This window comes from Poromitra crassiceps (genome assembly GCF_964638095.1).
Source record: "Poromitra crassiceps genome assembly, chromosome: 15".
NCBI lineage: Eukaryota > Metazoa > Chordata > Actinopteri > Beryciformes > Melamphaidae > Poromitra > Poromitra crassiceps.
In genome coordinates, this window is record NC_139634.1 from 24,321,018 (window position 1) to 24,338,701 (window position 17,684).

The window sequence follows — 17,684 nt, forward strand, 5'->3', positions numbered from 1 at the left end:
CCTTCTGGAACCCCCTCAGGGATCCCTGGTGGTCCCCAGACCCCACGTTGAGAACCACTGGGATAGAACATAGTTTCAAATCTAATAATGAATCATCTCAGTATGGTTTGAATGTGTAAACATAAAAACAGTCATGATATTGTAACTGAACTGAATTGATCAAAGTGAACTGAATTGAGAGGGCAAGAAAAACAGTTTCTTATTCTGAAAGAGCGATTGAAAGAAACAGAGGGAAAGAGAGGGAAAGAGAGGGAGAGAGAGAGACCTGTGCTGAGAGAGGGATGTGGGAAAGAGAGGGAGAGAGAGAGACCTGTGCTGAGAGAGGGATGTGGGAAAGAGAGGGAGAGAGAGAGACCTGTGCTGAGAGAGGGATGTGAGGGAAAGAGAGGGAGAGAGAGAGACCTGTGCTGAGAGAGGGAGAGAGAGAGACCTGTGCTGAGAGAGGGATGTGGGACATTGGTCGGGCACCAGAGGAGCTAATTAAGCGACTTATTTCTGCATAATTTAAAGTGTATGTTAATGAGTGATAATGGACGGCCTTTTCTGGGCCAAAATAGAACTTTCAATACTGCTGCTGCTCACGACTCAGTCTTTAAATCCTCTAACTGAGGCTGACATTACACACACACACACACACACACACACACACACACACACACACACTGCTGCAAGCAAAATGTATTGACTTGTCCATCAAGAGTCTTGCCCAAGCAAGATCTGGGCTTAATTTCTTTTTGTCACTGTAACACGTTGGCAGCGGGTGACATTGCAGGAACTGGTGACAGTATTTCTGGGCAGGCGGTAATAATAATAACAAGCTCACCACACTATGATTGGAGAGCGGGTGGCGCACAATTGAGCAATTGCGAGCTATGCGAGCCCACGCAGCGGGCAAGACCTCAAGGGCAAACCAATGAGGAGGAGGAGGGGAAGGAGGATGAGGATGACGACGCACGGTAGGAGGGACGCTAGGAAGGAGCGTAAAAATAAAGGTGGTGATGGAATATAATTGTAGTCCAAAGCGATTTTCCTGCTGGAATCTGTCCACTCAATGTTTGCCTTGGGCCTATCTGACAGTTCACTCCCAGGGAACAGCACAGAGCTGAGCGAGCAGCAGAGGTGTCAGTCATACTTGGCCGTCCGCCCAGCTAAAAGTGTCATGGCAAGACACTTTTGGTTTGTGAACTCAAATATATCACTAAGACTTTGTGTGTTACTGTAAATATATCACTAAGACTGTGTTACTGTAAATATATCACTAAGACTGTGTGTTACTGTAAATGTATCACTAAGTCTTTGTGTGTTACTGTAAATATATCACAGACTTTGTGTGTTACTGTAAATATATCACAGACTTTGTGTGTTACTGTAAATATATCACTAAGACTTTGTGTGTTACTGTAAATATATCACTAAGACTTTGTGTGTTACTGTAAATATATCACTAAGACTTTGTGTGTTACTGTAAATATATCACTAAGACTTTGTGTGTTACTGTAAATATATCACTAAGACTGTGTGTTACTGTAAATATGTCACTAAGACTTTGTGTGTTACTGTAAATATATCACTAAGACTTTGTGTGTTACTGTAAATATATCACTAAGACTTTGTGTGTTACTGTAAATATATCACTAAGACTGTGTTACTGTAAATATATCACTAAGACTTTGTGTGTTACTGTAAATATATCACTAAGACTGTGTGTTACTGTAAATATGTCACTAAGACTTTGTGTGTTACTGTAAATATATCACTAAGACTTTGTGTGTTACTGTAAATATATCACTAAGTCTTTGTGTGTTACTGTAAATATATCACTAAGACTTTGTGTGTTACTGTAAATATATCACTAAGTCTTTGTGTGTTACTGTAAATATATCACTAAGACTTTGTGTGTTACTGTAAATATATCACTAAGTCGTTGTATGTTACTGTAAATATATCACTAAGACTATGTGTTACTGTAAATATATCACTAAGTATTTGTGTGTTACTGTAAATATATATATCACTAAGACTTTGTGTGTTACTGTAAATATATCACTAAGACTGTGTGTTACTGTAAATATATCACTAAGTCTTTGTGTGTTACTGTAAATATATCACTAAGACTGTGTGTTACTGTAAATATATCACTAAGTCTTTGTGTGTTACTGTAAATATATCACTAAGTCTTTGTGTGTTACTGTAAATATATCACTAAGACTGTGTGTTACTGTAAATATATCACTAAGTCTTTGTGTGTTACTGTAAATATATCACTAAGTCTTTGTGTGTTACTGTAAATATATCACTAAGACTGTGTATTACTGTAAATATATCACTAAGACTGTGTGTTACTGTAAATATATCACTAAGTCTTTGTGTGTTACTGTAAATATATCACTAAGTCTTTGTGTGTTACTGTAAATATATCACTAAGACTGTGTTACTGTAAATATATCACTAAGACTGTGTGTTACTGTAAATATATCACTAAGTCTTTGTGTGTTACTGGAAAAGCAATAATGATGGGGTCCTTCCATTCACCTTCACAAAAGAGAGCAACGTGCCTCATTGTTCCGGGGCTATAGCCCCGAAAGCCCAGGCCTAACGACGCCACTGCTGGGGAGCAGAGAAAGAGGTAGGAGAGGACACGGTGACTCAGGGGAAGTTTGAGGATCATGAGATTCGACAAGTGGTTATGATCAGGAGGCAGAGCCACGACTGTCCTGAACTTGATGAAGGATAACAAGCTTACTGTGAGGCAGGCAGGTCCACTGGATGAGCTGCTGTTAGAACACGCTGAGGAGAAGCCAGTGATGGGCAAGCTACTTGGAAAATGTAGTAAGCTAAGCTATCAGTTACTCTCGATTAAATATAGCTAAACTACATTGAAGCTATCCCCAGAGAAATGTACCAAGCTAAGCTACGAGCAACATGGCAAAAGCAGCTTGCTACATCAAAGCAAAAAAATTTCTCACATTGAATCAACTTCATGTCAAAGAACAACTTTCCACCAAACAAATAGGCAGGCAAAAAAAATCTAATTTTGATTGTTTATTATATTATAAAACACACTGAAACTCACTGGCACAATATTCAAAAACACAATACAACCTGAAGGTCTTCTTCATCACTGCCAGTGGCTCCCTCTGGCTCTGCCATCTTTCAAAGTTCGTTGCTGATGTGACTTCGCCAGCATGACATATTTTGCCCTACGCTTAACCAATCGTCAGTCTTCATTGCCTAAACCCAACCCAATCAGAGGCAGAGTAGTGCCGGGTCTTGCTGCAGGAGAGGCAAGGATGCTAAAAAGCAAGGATGAGACAACAACACTTGTTGTCCGTCATAATGGAACTGGAAGTGCTTTATTTGCTACGCAGGCACACTTGACATATGCAATGTCTCCTCCTGTTTAATCCAACCCGCAGCAGAAATCTCCACTGCGTGCTTTGCTCATGGATTTTCTCTGGCGAGTAGCTTGTAGCTTTTGCGGGAAGCTACAAGCTACTTGGGTCTATAAATAGCTTAGCTACTGAAAAAGCTACTTGGTTCAATAGTAGTGAAGCTACCACCAAGCTACTGAGACGGGGGGGAATGACTGACAGGTCATAGCACCAATGAGCACCAGTGGTTTGTTTTCAAAAGTCAACAGAGTCAGGTTGGGTGAGCGGCGCGTCTGATCGCTAAAGTCGTTACTGATTGGTGCGCCCAGGATTTTGGGGGAACCAATCACTGGCCAGGATTCTGACATCATTTTGCAGCGAGCAGTGTCACAGACCCAGGCCCCGTTCCAATACCCATACTTCCATACTATTTAGTAGGCAAAAAAAGATTTAGTATGTCCCAATACATAGTATGTCAGATGCAGTATGCCAAGAGTACCAGGATGTTGTACTACATCAGCTCCTATTTCGGAGTATGCATCGATGCATGCTTCACCAGCCAATCTTCCCCACAATCCTTTGCGCAGCAGGAAGTTATGGCTTCTTCTTCTTCTTCTAATGTTTTATGGTGGTTGGCAAACAACTTTTTGTGCATTACCGCCACCTACTGGAGTTACGTCGCACTGACTGAGCTGCGTGTTCATGAATGAGATAATTAACTTTAAGAAAGCCTTGAAATATGTTAAAACCAAACAAGCATGGTGTGTACCAAAACATGCATATCTTGATTCCTGTTTAGAACTCTGACTTAATGTTTTTGCTTTATTTTATTTTGTTTATTTGATTGTCTGTTCCAATTTTGTAAATGTTTAGTCTGAATTTTTTGTATAATGTACTGTTTGTTACTGCCAGACTTTGTTTATTGAAAAAAAAAAAAAAAAAACTCAAATGTGGTGCTGCGGACGTCGGCGGAAGTGAGCAAGAGGTCGGAGTTCAGGAAGCTCACGTGACGACAGATGTAGTGTGTCCCAATAGTATGCATTTTGCATGCATGCTGCACACTACAATCCATACTTTGTGAGGGCAGCGGCAGTACATACTACAAGAAAGAAGTACAAGTATGGGTATTGGAACGGGGCCCCAGAGAGATCTGCAGCATGCAGTAACGTACTGTATCAGACCCAGAAAGAGGTGTGCAGCATGCAGTAACATAGTGTATCAGACCCAGAGAGATCTGCAGCATGCAGTAACGTAGTGTATCAGACCCAGAGAGAGATCTGCAGCATGCAGTAACATAGTGTATCAGACCCAGAGAGAGATCTGCAGCATGCAGTAACATAGTGTATCAGACCCAGAGAGATCTGTAGCATGCAATAACGTAGTGTATCAGACCCAGAGAGAGATCTGCAGCGTGCAGTAACGTAGTGTATCAGACCCAGAGAGATCTGTAGCATGCTGTACCATAGTTTATCAGACCCAGAGAGAGATCTGCAGCATGCAGTAACATAGTGTATCAGACCCAGAGAGATCTGTAGCATGCAATAACGTAGTGTATCAGACCCAGAGAGAGATCTGCAGCGTGCAATAACGTAGTGTATCAGACCCAGAGAGAGATCTGCAGCGTGCAGTAACGTAGTGTATCAGACCCAGAGAGATCTGTAGCATGCAATAACGTAGTGTATCAGACCCAGAGAGATATCTGCAGCATGAAGTAACATAGTGTATCAGACCCAGAGAGATATCTGCAGCATGCTGTAACATAGTTTATCAGCGTAAGAACTCTCATCGGTCTGGAGTTGAGACTAAGGTCTGAGAGGAAGAGCTTTTCCTCAAGCAATATGCATAATTCTGTAATTTAACCTTGGCATGCTTTTTCCATTCTCATGTGTGCAAGTGAAATAAAATAACAAAGATCATGTCTGGGACCTGTCAGATTTATTTACCTCAACCGAGGAAGTCACCAGTCTATTACATTGCCATTACTTCTTTTGACAGAAGAGTATAACGTCTCCATACGGAATCTGATATGAAATTCTATCACAGAGAATATTCAATTTAAAATGATGATGCTTTCATTTCCATATAGACTGAAAACAATTTTATATTCTTTGTGAGCTGCTAAAGATGAATTTAAACTATTATATTGAGGCAAATTGTATTGGGTTAATTCTAAAATGACTGCTCTGGTGAGTGTATGCAGAGAATTATCCTTAAGAACATTTTGTATTCGACACTGAGATAATCAACAGGGATTTTCTGGGGCTTGAATGCAGCCAGCAGCGATGTGAGTTGCACATTTCCCTCCTATTAGACCTTGCCAATGCAAATTGAGTTGATACATTGTTTCACTGCTTCTTTTAATACCCCCATCCACGTTTTGTGGGTCCACCATCAGCCTTCTCATCACAAACTCACTCATGATTTTGACATTACTTGTGACATTTTGAGTTGCAGTGTTATTTTTCATCCCCAGGCTCTTGTCACATTGCGATGGAAATCTGTTTGTGCTCGCCCTTCGCTTGAAAGACAATTCCGTACTTTTACTTATTCCTCCACATTCTTCATTCAAACCAATGGACACCATTGCAGAATACGTCATTAGCATTTACATCATGGTGTAGCATGGTGTAGGTCAAATCAGTCAATCATACATCATTGGCACTGCTTACAGAGTAAACCTTGGGAAGTGCTCTGCATGTAGGGTGCAATGATAATATATATATATATATATATATATATATATATATATATATATATATATATATATATGTATGTATACAGTATGTAGGCTATATATATATAGATATATATATATATATATATATATATATATATATATGTAGGCTATATATGGTATATATATATATATATACCATATATAGCCTACATATACATATATACATATATATACATATATATACATATATATAATATATATATATATATATATATATATATATATATATATATATATATATATATATATATATATATATATATATATATATATATATGTGTGTGTGTTGGTAAACTTTCAGCTGGGTGGAGCTTTCTTCTTCATAACCGCTTCCTTACAGCTCTCTGGAAAGTCAGGAGGACACGCAGCTCTACAGTAGAAGCCACTGTCACATCATACCACCTCCAAACATGTTTTCTCAGCATTTTTTAATATACAAGATATAAGATACAGACACCAAGACCCAGTGACAAACACAAACACACTAACCTGTCAAACTCATGCAAACTCACACACTCTCTCTCACTCACTCACTCTCTCTCTCTCTCACACACACACACACACACACACACACACACACACACACACAGTGAGAGCCTGAGAGGACAGCCACGTTAAAACAATGCATTATTGATCCCGCCCCTCCTGCATTATTGAAAAGTGGAAGTGGTCAAATGAAAATAAGCTGCTCACTTTGCAACCTGAATTCTTTATGAAGTTTGCTGCTATGCTAATTGAGCTCATACCTGCCAGTCTGAGAGAACCTGCTTCAAGGCAGACCTTGACATTTGGAATTTTGCTCTGTTGTATTTTCTTGCCATTATGGAAAACATTTTAAAAAAATCGTACAGCTCATGATGCTGCCTTCGAGTGTTGTTGGGTATTGTGATAGTAATGAGTCGAGCACACACGGAAGACCCGGAAGGGGGTAAAATATGACTGGGAAAGTGGGAATTTTCAATAATTCCTGAGATAAGACATTTAGGGGGTAGACAGCATGGCAGACCAGTCAATAACTGTTGGTAAAAGAGATGTAAAGTTCTAAAACAGTTTTGTCGCATTGCGAATCATTGGTGTAAACTGGGCTTTAAATTAACCACCCATTGCCTGATGGAAAGACTGTGGAAATAAATTCAACCATAGCCATCAACTTCACTATTTTAGATTTGTCTAAGAAACACATTAGGCATAAGCTAGTCTCTCCCCAGACTCAAATATTACGTTGAATCGCTGTGCTCCGCATACTACATAAGTGAGTCTGTGCCAGTTAACAGCCACTGCTGTTTTTGAAGGCGGGTTGAAATTGAATGAGTGACAGGTCGTAGCACCGATGAGAGAGCAAATGGGCTGCGCCTCCCGCGATATTTTTTTTCCCATGATGGCGAAGGCTAGGCGAAGGCATGACCTGCCCCTCTCTGCCTCTGATTGGCTGACTGTACTCAAACGTGAGCAGCAGGTGCAAAACAATCATTAAATCAACAAGCATGAGCTACTTCATTATATGGAACGTTACAATTGCAGACCCTATATCTGAGTTATTTAGGCCTACTTAGCCTATTGCAGATGTGTAATTGTTTCTTGTCATTCCAAATTTAATCACATTGTTGCTCTGATTAAGTAGAAGTACAGTTATTTGTGTAAAAAAAAGACTGGTAAAGCAGAAGTACTGATTCAACTTAATTAGCCTACTCACGTAAAAGGAAAAAGTAAAAGGTGTTCTGTGCAAGGCGAATAGAAACTACAACAGTATGGATGTGGAGCTACAGCAATGTTCAAGTGTGATCCAGTTCAAAAAGAAATATAAAAAATGCATTATTATGAGGTATAGGGAGGAAGAGTTACAGTAACAATATTGAGTTACCGGTATATATAATCTGTGTATGGTGTATATTAACTTCTGGACGGTTGTATATTGTATATATTGTATTGTATTGTATATTGTAATGAAATATAATTATTAAAGTGATTATTGTGGTTATAATAATGATTATAATGATAATAATTATTGAGATAGCCTATGTATATATATGTATATATATGTGTATATATGCATATACGGGTAATGCAATGTATATGCAGTGTAATTGTCAATTTTGTAATTATTTGAATTTGAGAATTATTGTCTCTGTTTTTGTTTATAATTGATTATTCGTTAATCATTTTTCTGTTTGTATAGCTTGTCTAAGTAAGAAGGGTAGGCGCTATAAGCTATAGCTTCAGCCTACACCTTTTCGGTCTATCAGCCTTGTGCTGCTTTGTTTGTACTTTTTTGTTTTATTTTATGAAATGTTTTAATTGCCCATGACCGAAATAAATAAATAAATAAATAAATAAAAAACTCACGTCATATTAATATAATTCAAATACTATTCAACTTAAAAGGTCCCTTCGAAACATATTTTAAGATGCATAAAGACTATACTTTAATCTTCTAGTCTTAATCACTATGACCCACTAGCTCAGAGAGTTGGATTGCTGTTTAGCAGTTTGGAGCTTGTGGGTTTGAGCCTCAGTGACATTTAAGCTTGTGGGTTCGATCCTCAGTAAGTTTTTAATGTCGACAGCCAGAGGAAAGAGTCATTTAAAGCCCTGAGAAAACGTCATTCAATCAGTCTGACTTGGTGGCACAGAGAGTGGGCTTGCTGCCTGGCAATATTGAAACCTCAGCCACTTTTGCATCGTGGGTTCGAGCCTCAGTCAGTTTTGAATGGTGACAGGCAGAGGGAAGAGGGAAGAGCGCCCGGAGAAGAGCTGTGAGTGTAAAGGGCAGCTGGTGGTGTGAAGGAATAATACACACAGAGACACCGGGGCCAGAGGTTGTGGGTTCGATTCCCGCTCTGCTGCCACTACCTGGAGCTAAGGGGGGGCTATTCTCCCCCCCCTGACCTCTGCAGAGACATGAGCTGAGGGTTATGAGACAGAAAACCACAGAGAGCTGAACTTTTACTGCCATCGGTGTTTGGTTTTGGCTGCCGCTAGGCGTAAAAATAACCTTTTGAAAAACTGCTCTAGACTGAGTATATGACATGTCTGGATCTCTTTGCAGTCTGTCCACAGTGTCCATTTCTGTGGATCTGTAGGAGGCGCTGTGTCGCTCTGTCTATCTGCCTGTAGGAGGTGCTACGCTGTGATGTTAAAGACAGGGCAGTGCTATAATGTCTCCTCCATCGGGAATCGAACCAACAGTCGACCTGTCAGACAGAGACAGTGACACAGCCAGTCAGCCAACTGAGCTTATGAGCTGTTGGGAGTTAAACTTCTGATTTCTACACACTGTATTCACACTGACAATAACACAGCATAAAGAGTGAGACAGGTGAGATTTGTACCAGTGAGTTTAGCTAGAGTCAGGGACTGACTAGTCTCCTTCATCAGCTTATTTCTATCAGTGTTCAAACTGGTGATGATAAAGAAGGATCACTGCTGCAGTTTATAATGTGAGTACTTTTTAAGAAATTGCCTGAGGCTAGGATTGAACCAACAACCGTTGGATATCACACAGCATTCACATGTTTATCTGAGTGAGCTATAGACGGTTTTCTCCAGCTGCAACCCCACAACACTTCCTTTTTCTCAGCTTCTTCTTCTGTGTTTTATGGTGGTTGGCATCCTTAAATGTTGCATTACCGCCAGCTGAATTGTATCAGCTTCACAGTGCTACCTATTTACAGTGTCTACTTTCTCAGCTGTTCAGGGGAAAACACTGACATAGCCTACTTCTATTTCTATTTTTTATTTTTGCTATACGTTTAAATGTAAAGATAGGCCTATGCGTGCAATAACGTACTGATAGCTTACTCTGTAACATGTAGCTTTTATTAGCCTCTCAGGCTAGCTCTGGACCAGACAACAACGCTTCCTACTACCCAGCGTGTGCACGTCTTTCCGACAGGGGTGGTTGTTATGGCAACTATCAACAACAACAACAACAACAACAACTACTACAAGACATAAAGACCGAAATAGGCTACCTTGTTACTGTGTCTGTCGGAGACACGGCCTAACGTTAACATTTAATATGAGCCGAATATCAGCCTGCGCTCAGCTATGTATACAGGAAGTAAACCGGATATTCAGGTGGGTTGTGATGGTTGTTATTGTTGTCAAGTTAAAACCGTCTATAATCCACTTTGTCTTAAGCTCGTATCATATTTAGTCAACCTCATCCTGATTTTATTTAGTCAAATTTTCGTCAACTAAGTGTCGAAGTATTTTCATCCAATCTTAAAACCGTAACTATTCATTAGAATTTCCAAACTTATTGTAAAGATATATTAATCTGTTATTCTGGAATTGTTTTAAGGTTTGAATGTGCAATACAGACACAGATGTTTAACTTCTTCTTCTCTTCTGATTGGATCTCTTGCAATTCGTCCCCCCCTAACATTTTTAGTATAGTTTTCACCAGTGAAAATAGGTAGTCGACTAACATTTTTCCTCATAGTTTTCGTCTACGAAATCAACACTGCTATGGATGCATGTCTCCACCTAGTGGTGCACTCCTCTTCCAAACTCACACACACTTTTCCACAACTACAGCATGGATCTGAAACAATGTTTACTTACTGTCAATCTCATCAAAGTTTCTGAAGACCATCTCCACGTGATCCCACTCCATAAAGCTGCATTTCCCAATGAAGGGCTGGGTAAACACCACATACTGATACATATTTCAATTCAAATACATGTCACTCTTGTGTTAGAATGAGTAAATGGGCATTGACACTGTTTTTATATAACCCTTGATCAATTCTCATTCATCTTTTATCTTTTCTTTTTTATTTGTCTGTAGGCTACATACGTGCACTGCCAAGAGTAGCGGCAGCATTATAAACCAGAGACCAGACTATATCAAAAACACACAGTGGCGTCTTTCATGCATGCTAGCAAGCGAAACTGCTGTCTGTCTGACCACAGACTGTAGAAAGAGACGCAGGATAGCCAAACGAATGTGATTGGATGAACGTTTGACGCTAGGCCAATCACAGGCAGAGAGGGTGCCTCCAGCCTTCGCCATCATCGTTCCAGGACCTCGAATTTCCAAAACAGAAACTTTTCAGGAAGTAAAAAAAACCTGTTTGCTCTTAAACTACTGAACCAAATGTCGTCAAAGTTGGCACATGTCTTAATTATAGTTAGTTTCCCGCTGAATGTGTCATTACTTTATTAATATCTTACCTGGATAAGCTCAAATGATGTTGTTTATATTATCAGTCCGACTTGGAAGCGCTTTCTCATGGCCAGTCAAGCGGGAGGCAGCCGCATCCTCATGCACGAGCCCCCAAGCTCCAGGCCGCGGGGGCGCGCGCAGGAGCAACAGCATTGCCCCTCGCCTCTCATGGCCGAATGGGGGCTTTGGCATGGGCTGAGAAATAGTCTGACATAACGTAACGTTAACGTTACTTTATTCTCGTCAGAAAGCACTCCGATTTGCATGTTAAAACAAGTTTGCAGCCTAGGAATAACTGGAAAACATTTGATTGATATATTAACGTCAGAGGAAGCCAGGATTAGTCAAAACGATATGAGAAATACACAGCGCGTCTGCCGTGTGTCTTTTCCGGGTTTATTGTCCTGCGTGGGGGGGTACACACGGAGGTAGGGGGGGAATTTCGAGTTTTGACTGACAGATTGAGGGCGAATGGCGTTACGAGATTTACTCACAAGCTCGTTTTAATGCTTTTCCATTGGTTGCATTTGTTAAAAACCACACAGAGACGTGAAGGGTCACCAATGGCATTGATTCATGACAAAAAGTAAAAAAGTGAAAAAAGTGACATTCGAGGTCCTGGCCCGACACCGACGATATACTGTATTCGTGCATTCCTTTATAACTGGGAACTGGTAATCTTACCGGTTCAAAGTTCATGAGCTGGGACGTGACGTCACTAGAGCTGGTATTTCCCATTCCAAACTCGTAGGAGCCTCAGCAGCCCTGACGTAAAAAATCCAAGATGGCTGATCCGCGCAACAACAGTAGTTATAATCCTATAAATGCTATTTAGCACTTCTGTCTTGTTTGTGTCTCATTAAATCAGCTGTACACACACAGCACGGCCTACTTCTATCTGTGTGGACATGAGGCTGCAGTGTTTGTATGCGCAAAATGCCACGAAATGCCTTGTTATCAACTGTTATTGGTAACAATGGCTAGCCTGGCTAGCTAGTGGATCTGACCAGTGAACAGTGAACTTCCCAGCTCAACTTTTCTGCAAATGGAATGCTAACAAAACGGATGTGACGTCATTTAGCCTCCACATCCCAGTTCTTTTGCGATAAAGGAACGCACGATATATATATATATATATATATATATATATATATATATATATATATATATATATATATATATGTAGTTATTCATACATATATATGAGGACACAGTACACAAAACTGCCAAATATGCCTTATGATTACCATAGTTGTGCATTCCAAAACTTCCCATGCCTCCCTAGGGAGGTGTTCCAGGCACGTCCAGCTGGGAGGAGACCAAGGGGCAGACTGAGGGCAATTGCTGGAGAGATCTCCACGCTGGCCTGGGAACACCTCGGGATCGCCCAGTCAGAGTTGGCTAATGTGACCAGGGAAAGGGAAGTTTTGGGTCCCCTGCTGGGACGGCTACCCCCGCGACCCGATCACAGATAAGTGGTTGAAGATGGATGGACGGTCTCTCCTGATTCTAAATATAGCTGAATCTCTTGGTTTGACAAAGTAAAACTATTTTTATAAGCATTTTACGAAATTTAGAAAAATTAATGGTGGGTGAATTCCCTTGGCTGCTGAACACATGCACGTCTATATAAATTCAACTCCATTCCGTACGCTTTATTGGTACAAAGTGCAATTGGCTCTATATTGCCAAGTGCTGGCGATCACTTCTAGATAAATTATCCCTCTCCAACTCTCGCTCTCTGTCTGTCGTTCTATCGTTATTGAAGTAAACACTGCAGAAAACAAAGAGAGAGACGGGGAGAGAGTGTACAAATAACTATTTAGTATGCATAATGATGTGTAAAATTATGAGTAACGGTCAAAATTGACCCTATCACAGACAATAGGATATGCTAGACGTGCTCATCTACTGTAGTTTACTGTTCACATACGCTTACAGTGGGTATCAGATTAGTACTTACTGCTAGGGTTTGTGTACCCAACATCTCTGCCGTTAGGACTGCATAGAAAAGTTTAAATGTAGAGCTCTGCTGCCCTCTGCTGGATATTTGCGGAACTGCATAAGAGATGATACAAGGTGGCTGTTTTGCAAACATGGCGAGGGACCAAGATTCCAGTTGATAGCTGGGGCTTTGCAGTTTGGGGCCTCAGTTATGCTCATTGAGCTCAAAACAAAGTGTCATGTTGAAGCTTATTTAATTTGAGGAGGTTAAATTGGAAGCGAAGGCAGGGACAGAAATATCCCTCTGCAGCAACCTGTAGCACCTACCTCATTACCTCAAGTACCCCCCACACAAACACACACACGTCAATACAACTTGACATTCGCCGTTTGATGTAATGTGAAGTGCAGAGAGAAAACTTGAGCTGACTTTGATATAGGCAAGTTCAAAGCCCCATCCCAATGTGTCCTGATTATGCACCCGCACCCGCACATACACAGAGGCTCATACACACCTACACATGAGCTCACATACACAGAGGCCCATACACACCTACACATGAGCTCACATACACAGAGGCCCATACACACCTACACATGAGCTCATTCATGGAATAAAGATAATGGGACGATCACTCGCCTGCAAGGCGCCACTCTTGGAGAAAAACAAAACAGCCGCATGGGATGGGAACGTCTTCTGATTTTGTTTGGGGGGGGGGGGGGGGGGCTGAATCCTAAAACAACGCACATGAACCTGGCATTTAGTTTAGGGGCAGTGCATCCCGGCTTCAACGGGAAAACACAATCGACTTCCTTCCGGGGAAGCTGAAGGTGCATGGATGGACTATAAGACGCCCCTGGGCAACAGTGAGTCAGGGGTGCCCCCTCCACCCCCCGCACAGTGATGTCACAGTGCCTCCTTCTGTGTGTGGCCCCTTATGAAATCACTGATGACATCATGAGTGGGACAAAAATTTATCAAATTGAAAAAGCTAATGTCCAGTGGGTGGGTTTAGTGTTAGAAGCTCACCTGGGATTGGCTGGGGTGGTACAGCGGGGAAGCTCTCTGGGGATTAGCTGGGAGGTGAAGAGCTATGTGGGGGAGCAGAAGAGATCGAGGAGAGTCAGAGCCTGAGAGAGGAGGCTGTGTATAGGGCTGGGAGAAGCTAACGGTAGGTTTTGTGGGTTTTGCTGTCTACGACCTACAGTGGTCTGCTCACTTCGCTGGTAATAAACAAGCATTAATGTGACTTCACCTCATGAGTGGTATTCCCTGAGTCGCCACAATATGATAGACGTGGCCCTCCACACAGTATTGGTAAATCAACCAAGTTCACTTTGCGTTTTTTGCCGTTCACCTAAGGATGGCAGCACTATCATAGTTTGTAGACAAGCACCTATAGGAACAACACAGGCGGAACTAATGTTTTCAGATGGTAAACAAAATCCTTTGAGTATCCTACAATTGTATTGTATTTTTTTTATATAACCCATATGATGAGAAGCAGCTGACCCCCTGGTATTTTCACATTACCTAATTTGGCCCCCATTCAAAAACATTTGGACACCCCTGGTTTATCTGAACCCAAAAACAGAAATTAAGTCTTAAAGCTCTTACTGCACCTAGTTCTCATATTTACGGTGGGTTAAGGTTCTGAATATAAATAAACTGGAAAACATATGTAGTGTTCCTAGTGTATTTTGGTTGATGCTGTTCCAGTCACTGTAAATTTAAACACTGCCCCACTTAAATTTCAAGCAGTGCATGAGTTAATAATGTATTTATCTCATTCAGTGTGTTTCATCTCATTGGATCAAAGACTTTATATGGCCCGTTCATATCAGCAACAAACAGCTTCCACCCTGAATTAGAGGAGAAATGACAAACTAATCCCACCGAATGCTACAGTAGAAACCTTTTTTTAGTACTCATTTAAAATTAAGAGATATAAAAACAAACGCTGCCAGAATTTTATTTAGTTTTATTAGAAAAGACAGCAACTGTAATGACAACCTCATAATCATATCCCCGCCCCCCCCCCCCTCCAAAAAAGATTTACCTCCCTCCCCTCTTTCAAGTCGCCAATGAGCTTTCTGCCCACCTCCAGAGCAGAGCTCACTGCACACACAACAGTTTATGGCAGAGACAGAACGTCCTGGGGGTGGAATGACACGGCCGGACTCTTGTTTCTGAGTCCTTGATAGGCTCCTTGCATCCTACCTCATCCTTTCATTGCCTCCTGTAAGGATCAGGATGTGCCTTGTCCTCTGGTGTGTGGATTTTAATTTATTATTTTCAAAGTCTTAACGTTCCACTGGGCAGACAGCAGAAGCGTTTTTCCATTTCAAGATTTCCAAAGACTACGAGACGAAACAAAACGCAGTGTCATTGTACTTTAAGCGTGCTTTAGTTCGGCGCAACTGGGAAAGTGGGAACTTTCTGATCGGAGAGTGGAAAGACATTTCAAACATCCCAGTTCAGAGGCTGATCCTTCCTCCGCGCACTATTCAAAAAACACAGCTATGGCTGACATGCCATGACAATATAGCGGTATGTAGACATTGTACAGTAAAAGAAGGTCCTCTGCACCCCAAGCTCAAACATCATTAAATAGTTTCGTCTGACTGAACTCAACGCAGCCCATGCGCTGCGGAAACTGAACAGAATTTGAGTGAAAGCTATCCACCTTATTTTTGAATGCCCCACTGTAAAATCTAATTGTGCGTACAAGGTCCGGTTTAACGTGACTTATTGTTGCAGCTTGCCATTTCCTAATGTATTCTACTTGATTTGAAAAGATGGCCACCTACACTCAGTCCCTTGTACCCTGGCTGAATTGAACATAACTTGGCCAATAAGTATGTAACATACCAAATAAAACAACCCGTAATATCTTAATTTTATGTAGAATGCAGAGGACATGTAACTGTTAAGTTAAACTCGCGTTCCAGGAATATTGTATTTACTGCGCTGCTCTAAAATAACGTTAGTGGCGCGAGGCTCAGAGAGCCTGTTCGTCCTAGAAGCCACTCGCTTTGCACCAGAAGACAAATCGATTTGGGGGTAGAACACGCCAGGATTGGCCAACGCCAACGCCAGTGCCCAGAACTGTCGAATCAAATCATCGACAGAGATGCTATGGCCCGCCTCCCAGTATTCTCAGTGTGCAGAGATAGATAGAACGTTAGAAATATAGCCAACCACGTTATAAACAACTAACCAATGCTGATGGGTCCGTATGGAAACGGTTGTGCCCGAAATGGTTAAAAGTTATATCAATTTGGTCATTCAGTGGCGTTTTACTGCCATGTAACATAACTAACTAGCGGCTAATATTAGCCACGATTACCCATGAATCAATGCACTGCGCTCTTAAAGGGATATTTATCGACGAGATTTTTGCCAAGCTGGACCTGATTAGTGATTTGCTCCGTTCGCCCAGACGGGTGTCAAGCTGTCAGCAACAAGGCTGGGAGGATCACACCGGAAGAAGCACCCATCAGGCAGATCAGGCAAAAATGGCCGCCAAAAATAAGGTGGATAAACAAGCAGAGCTTCTTCCATCTATTGTGTTATGTGACCAGACTGACAAACAGCCAAAAAAAGAACCCTAAACTTTTTACTACCTCAGAACGCAAATGTGTTGTAAAGCCAAAACAAAACAAAAAATGATCACAGACAATTAAATTATAAACAGACAGGATAGGGTAGGGCTTGGAGGAACATACATTGACATTTATATTTTCACTATAGTATTTTACTGCCAAAACACAGTATATTATATATTATGGTGAGAATGACCCCCCCTCCACCTCCCAGCCAGTCCTGCGTTGCCATGGCAACTAAGTGCAAAGGTCAGAGGTCTCTACTGCTGGCCTTCCTTCTTCTCTCCCTCCGAGGAGCTCGAGCTGCTGCCGCTGCTGCCGCCACCTTCCCGCTCCGCTGCCATCTACAGGACGGGAGAGGTGGTTAATTTGTTATACATATATGCCATGGATCGTACAATCTTAGGCGTGTAAGGCATCCTCTTGACAAACCTATGACATTGTAACATTGACTATATTTACATGAACTGCAATATCCCCATATTAAAGGGATAGTTCTGATTTTTGGAACCCTGGAGTAGTCCTATTTGCTACTTACCAATGCTGATGTTGATTGGTAGTTTCCTTTCTCAGCACAACCCATGCTGTTCCTCATACTAGCTCCAGATAGTTAGCCACAAACCAATACAAGGCCAATGGGGTCACACTCCTGTCTGTGCAAGCTGACTGAGGCTCATTGACATTTCCTCCACAGTGCACAGAGTCAATTCCAGTCATTAATGGGACTCTGTTCTGTCTGTAGCATGTAAACGGGAATATGAATGGAATATTCTAAAGCAGCTCATGTGAACTCCTTAATCCAAATATTGTCTCATGTAGAATAAGGTCGAAAAGTCGGATTAGCCTGGCATCACCA

The 17,684-nt window shown here is 41.3% G+C and overlaps 1 protein-coding gene across 2 annotated transcripts in view; it reads right to left on the reverse strand.

The window, feature by feature from the left end:
• Positions 1-15,288: 15,288 nt before the first annotated feature.
• Positions 15,289-17,684, reverse strand: part of hspa9 (heat shock protein 9) — a 29,439-nt gene continuing 27,043 nt past the window's right edge. The window contains exons 16-17 of one of the 2 annotated variants that reach the window (XR_014553350.1): positions 16,770-17,172; positions 15,289-15,909 (exon numbers count right to left, since the gene is read on the reverse strand). Coding sequence is in view for 1 of the 2 variants with exons in the window: in XM_083651282.1 (XP_083507408.1) it covers positions 17,089-17,172 (84 nt within the window). In the remaining variant the exon portion in view is untranslated. Of the gene's footprint in view, positions 17,173-17,684 lie in introns of both variants that reach the window. The other variant, XM_083651282.1, reaches the window with a different exon arrangement.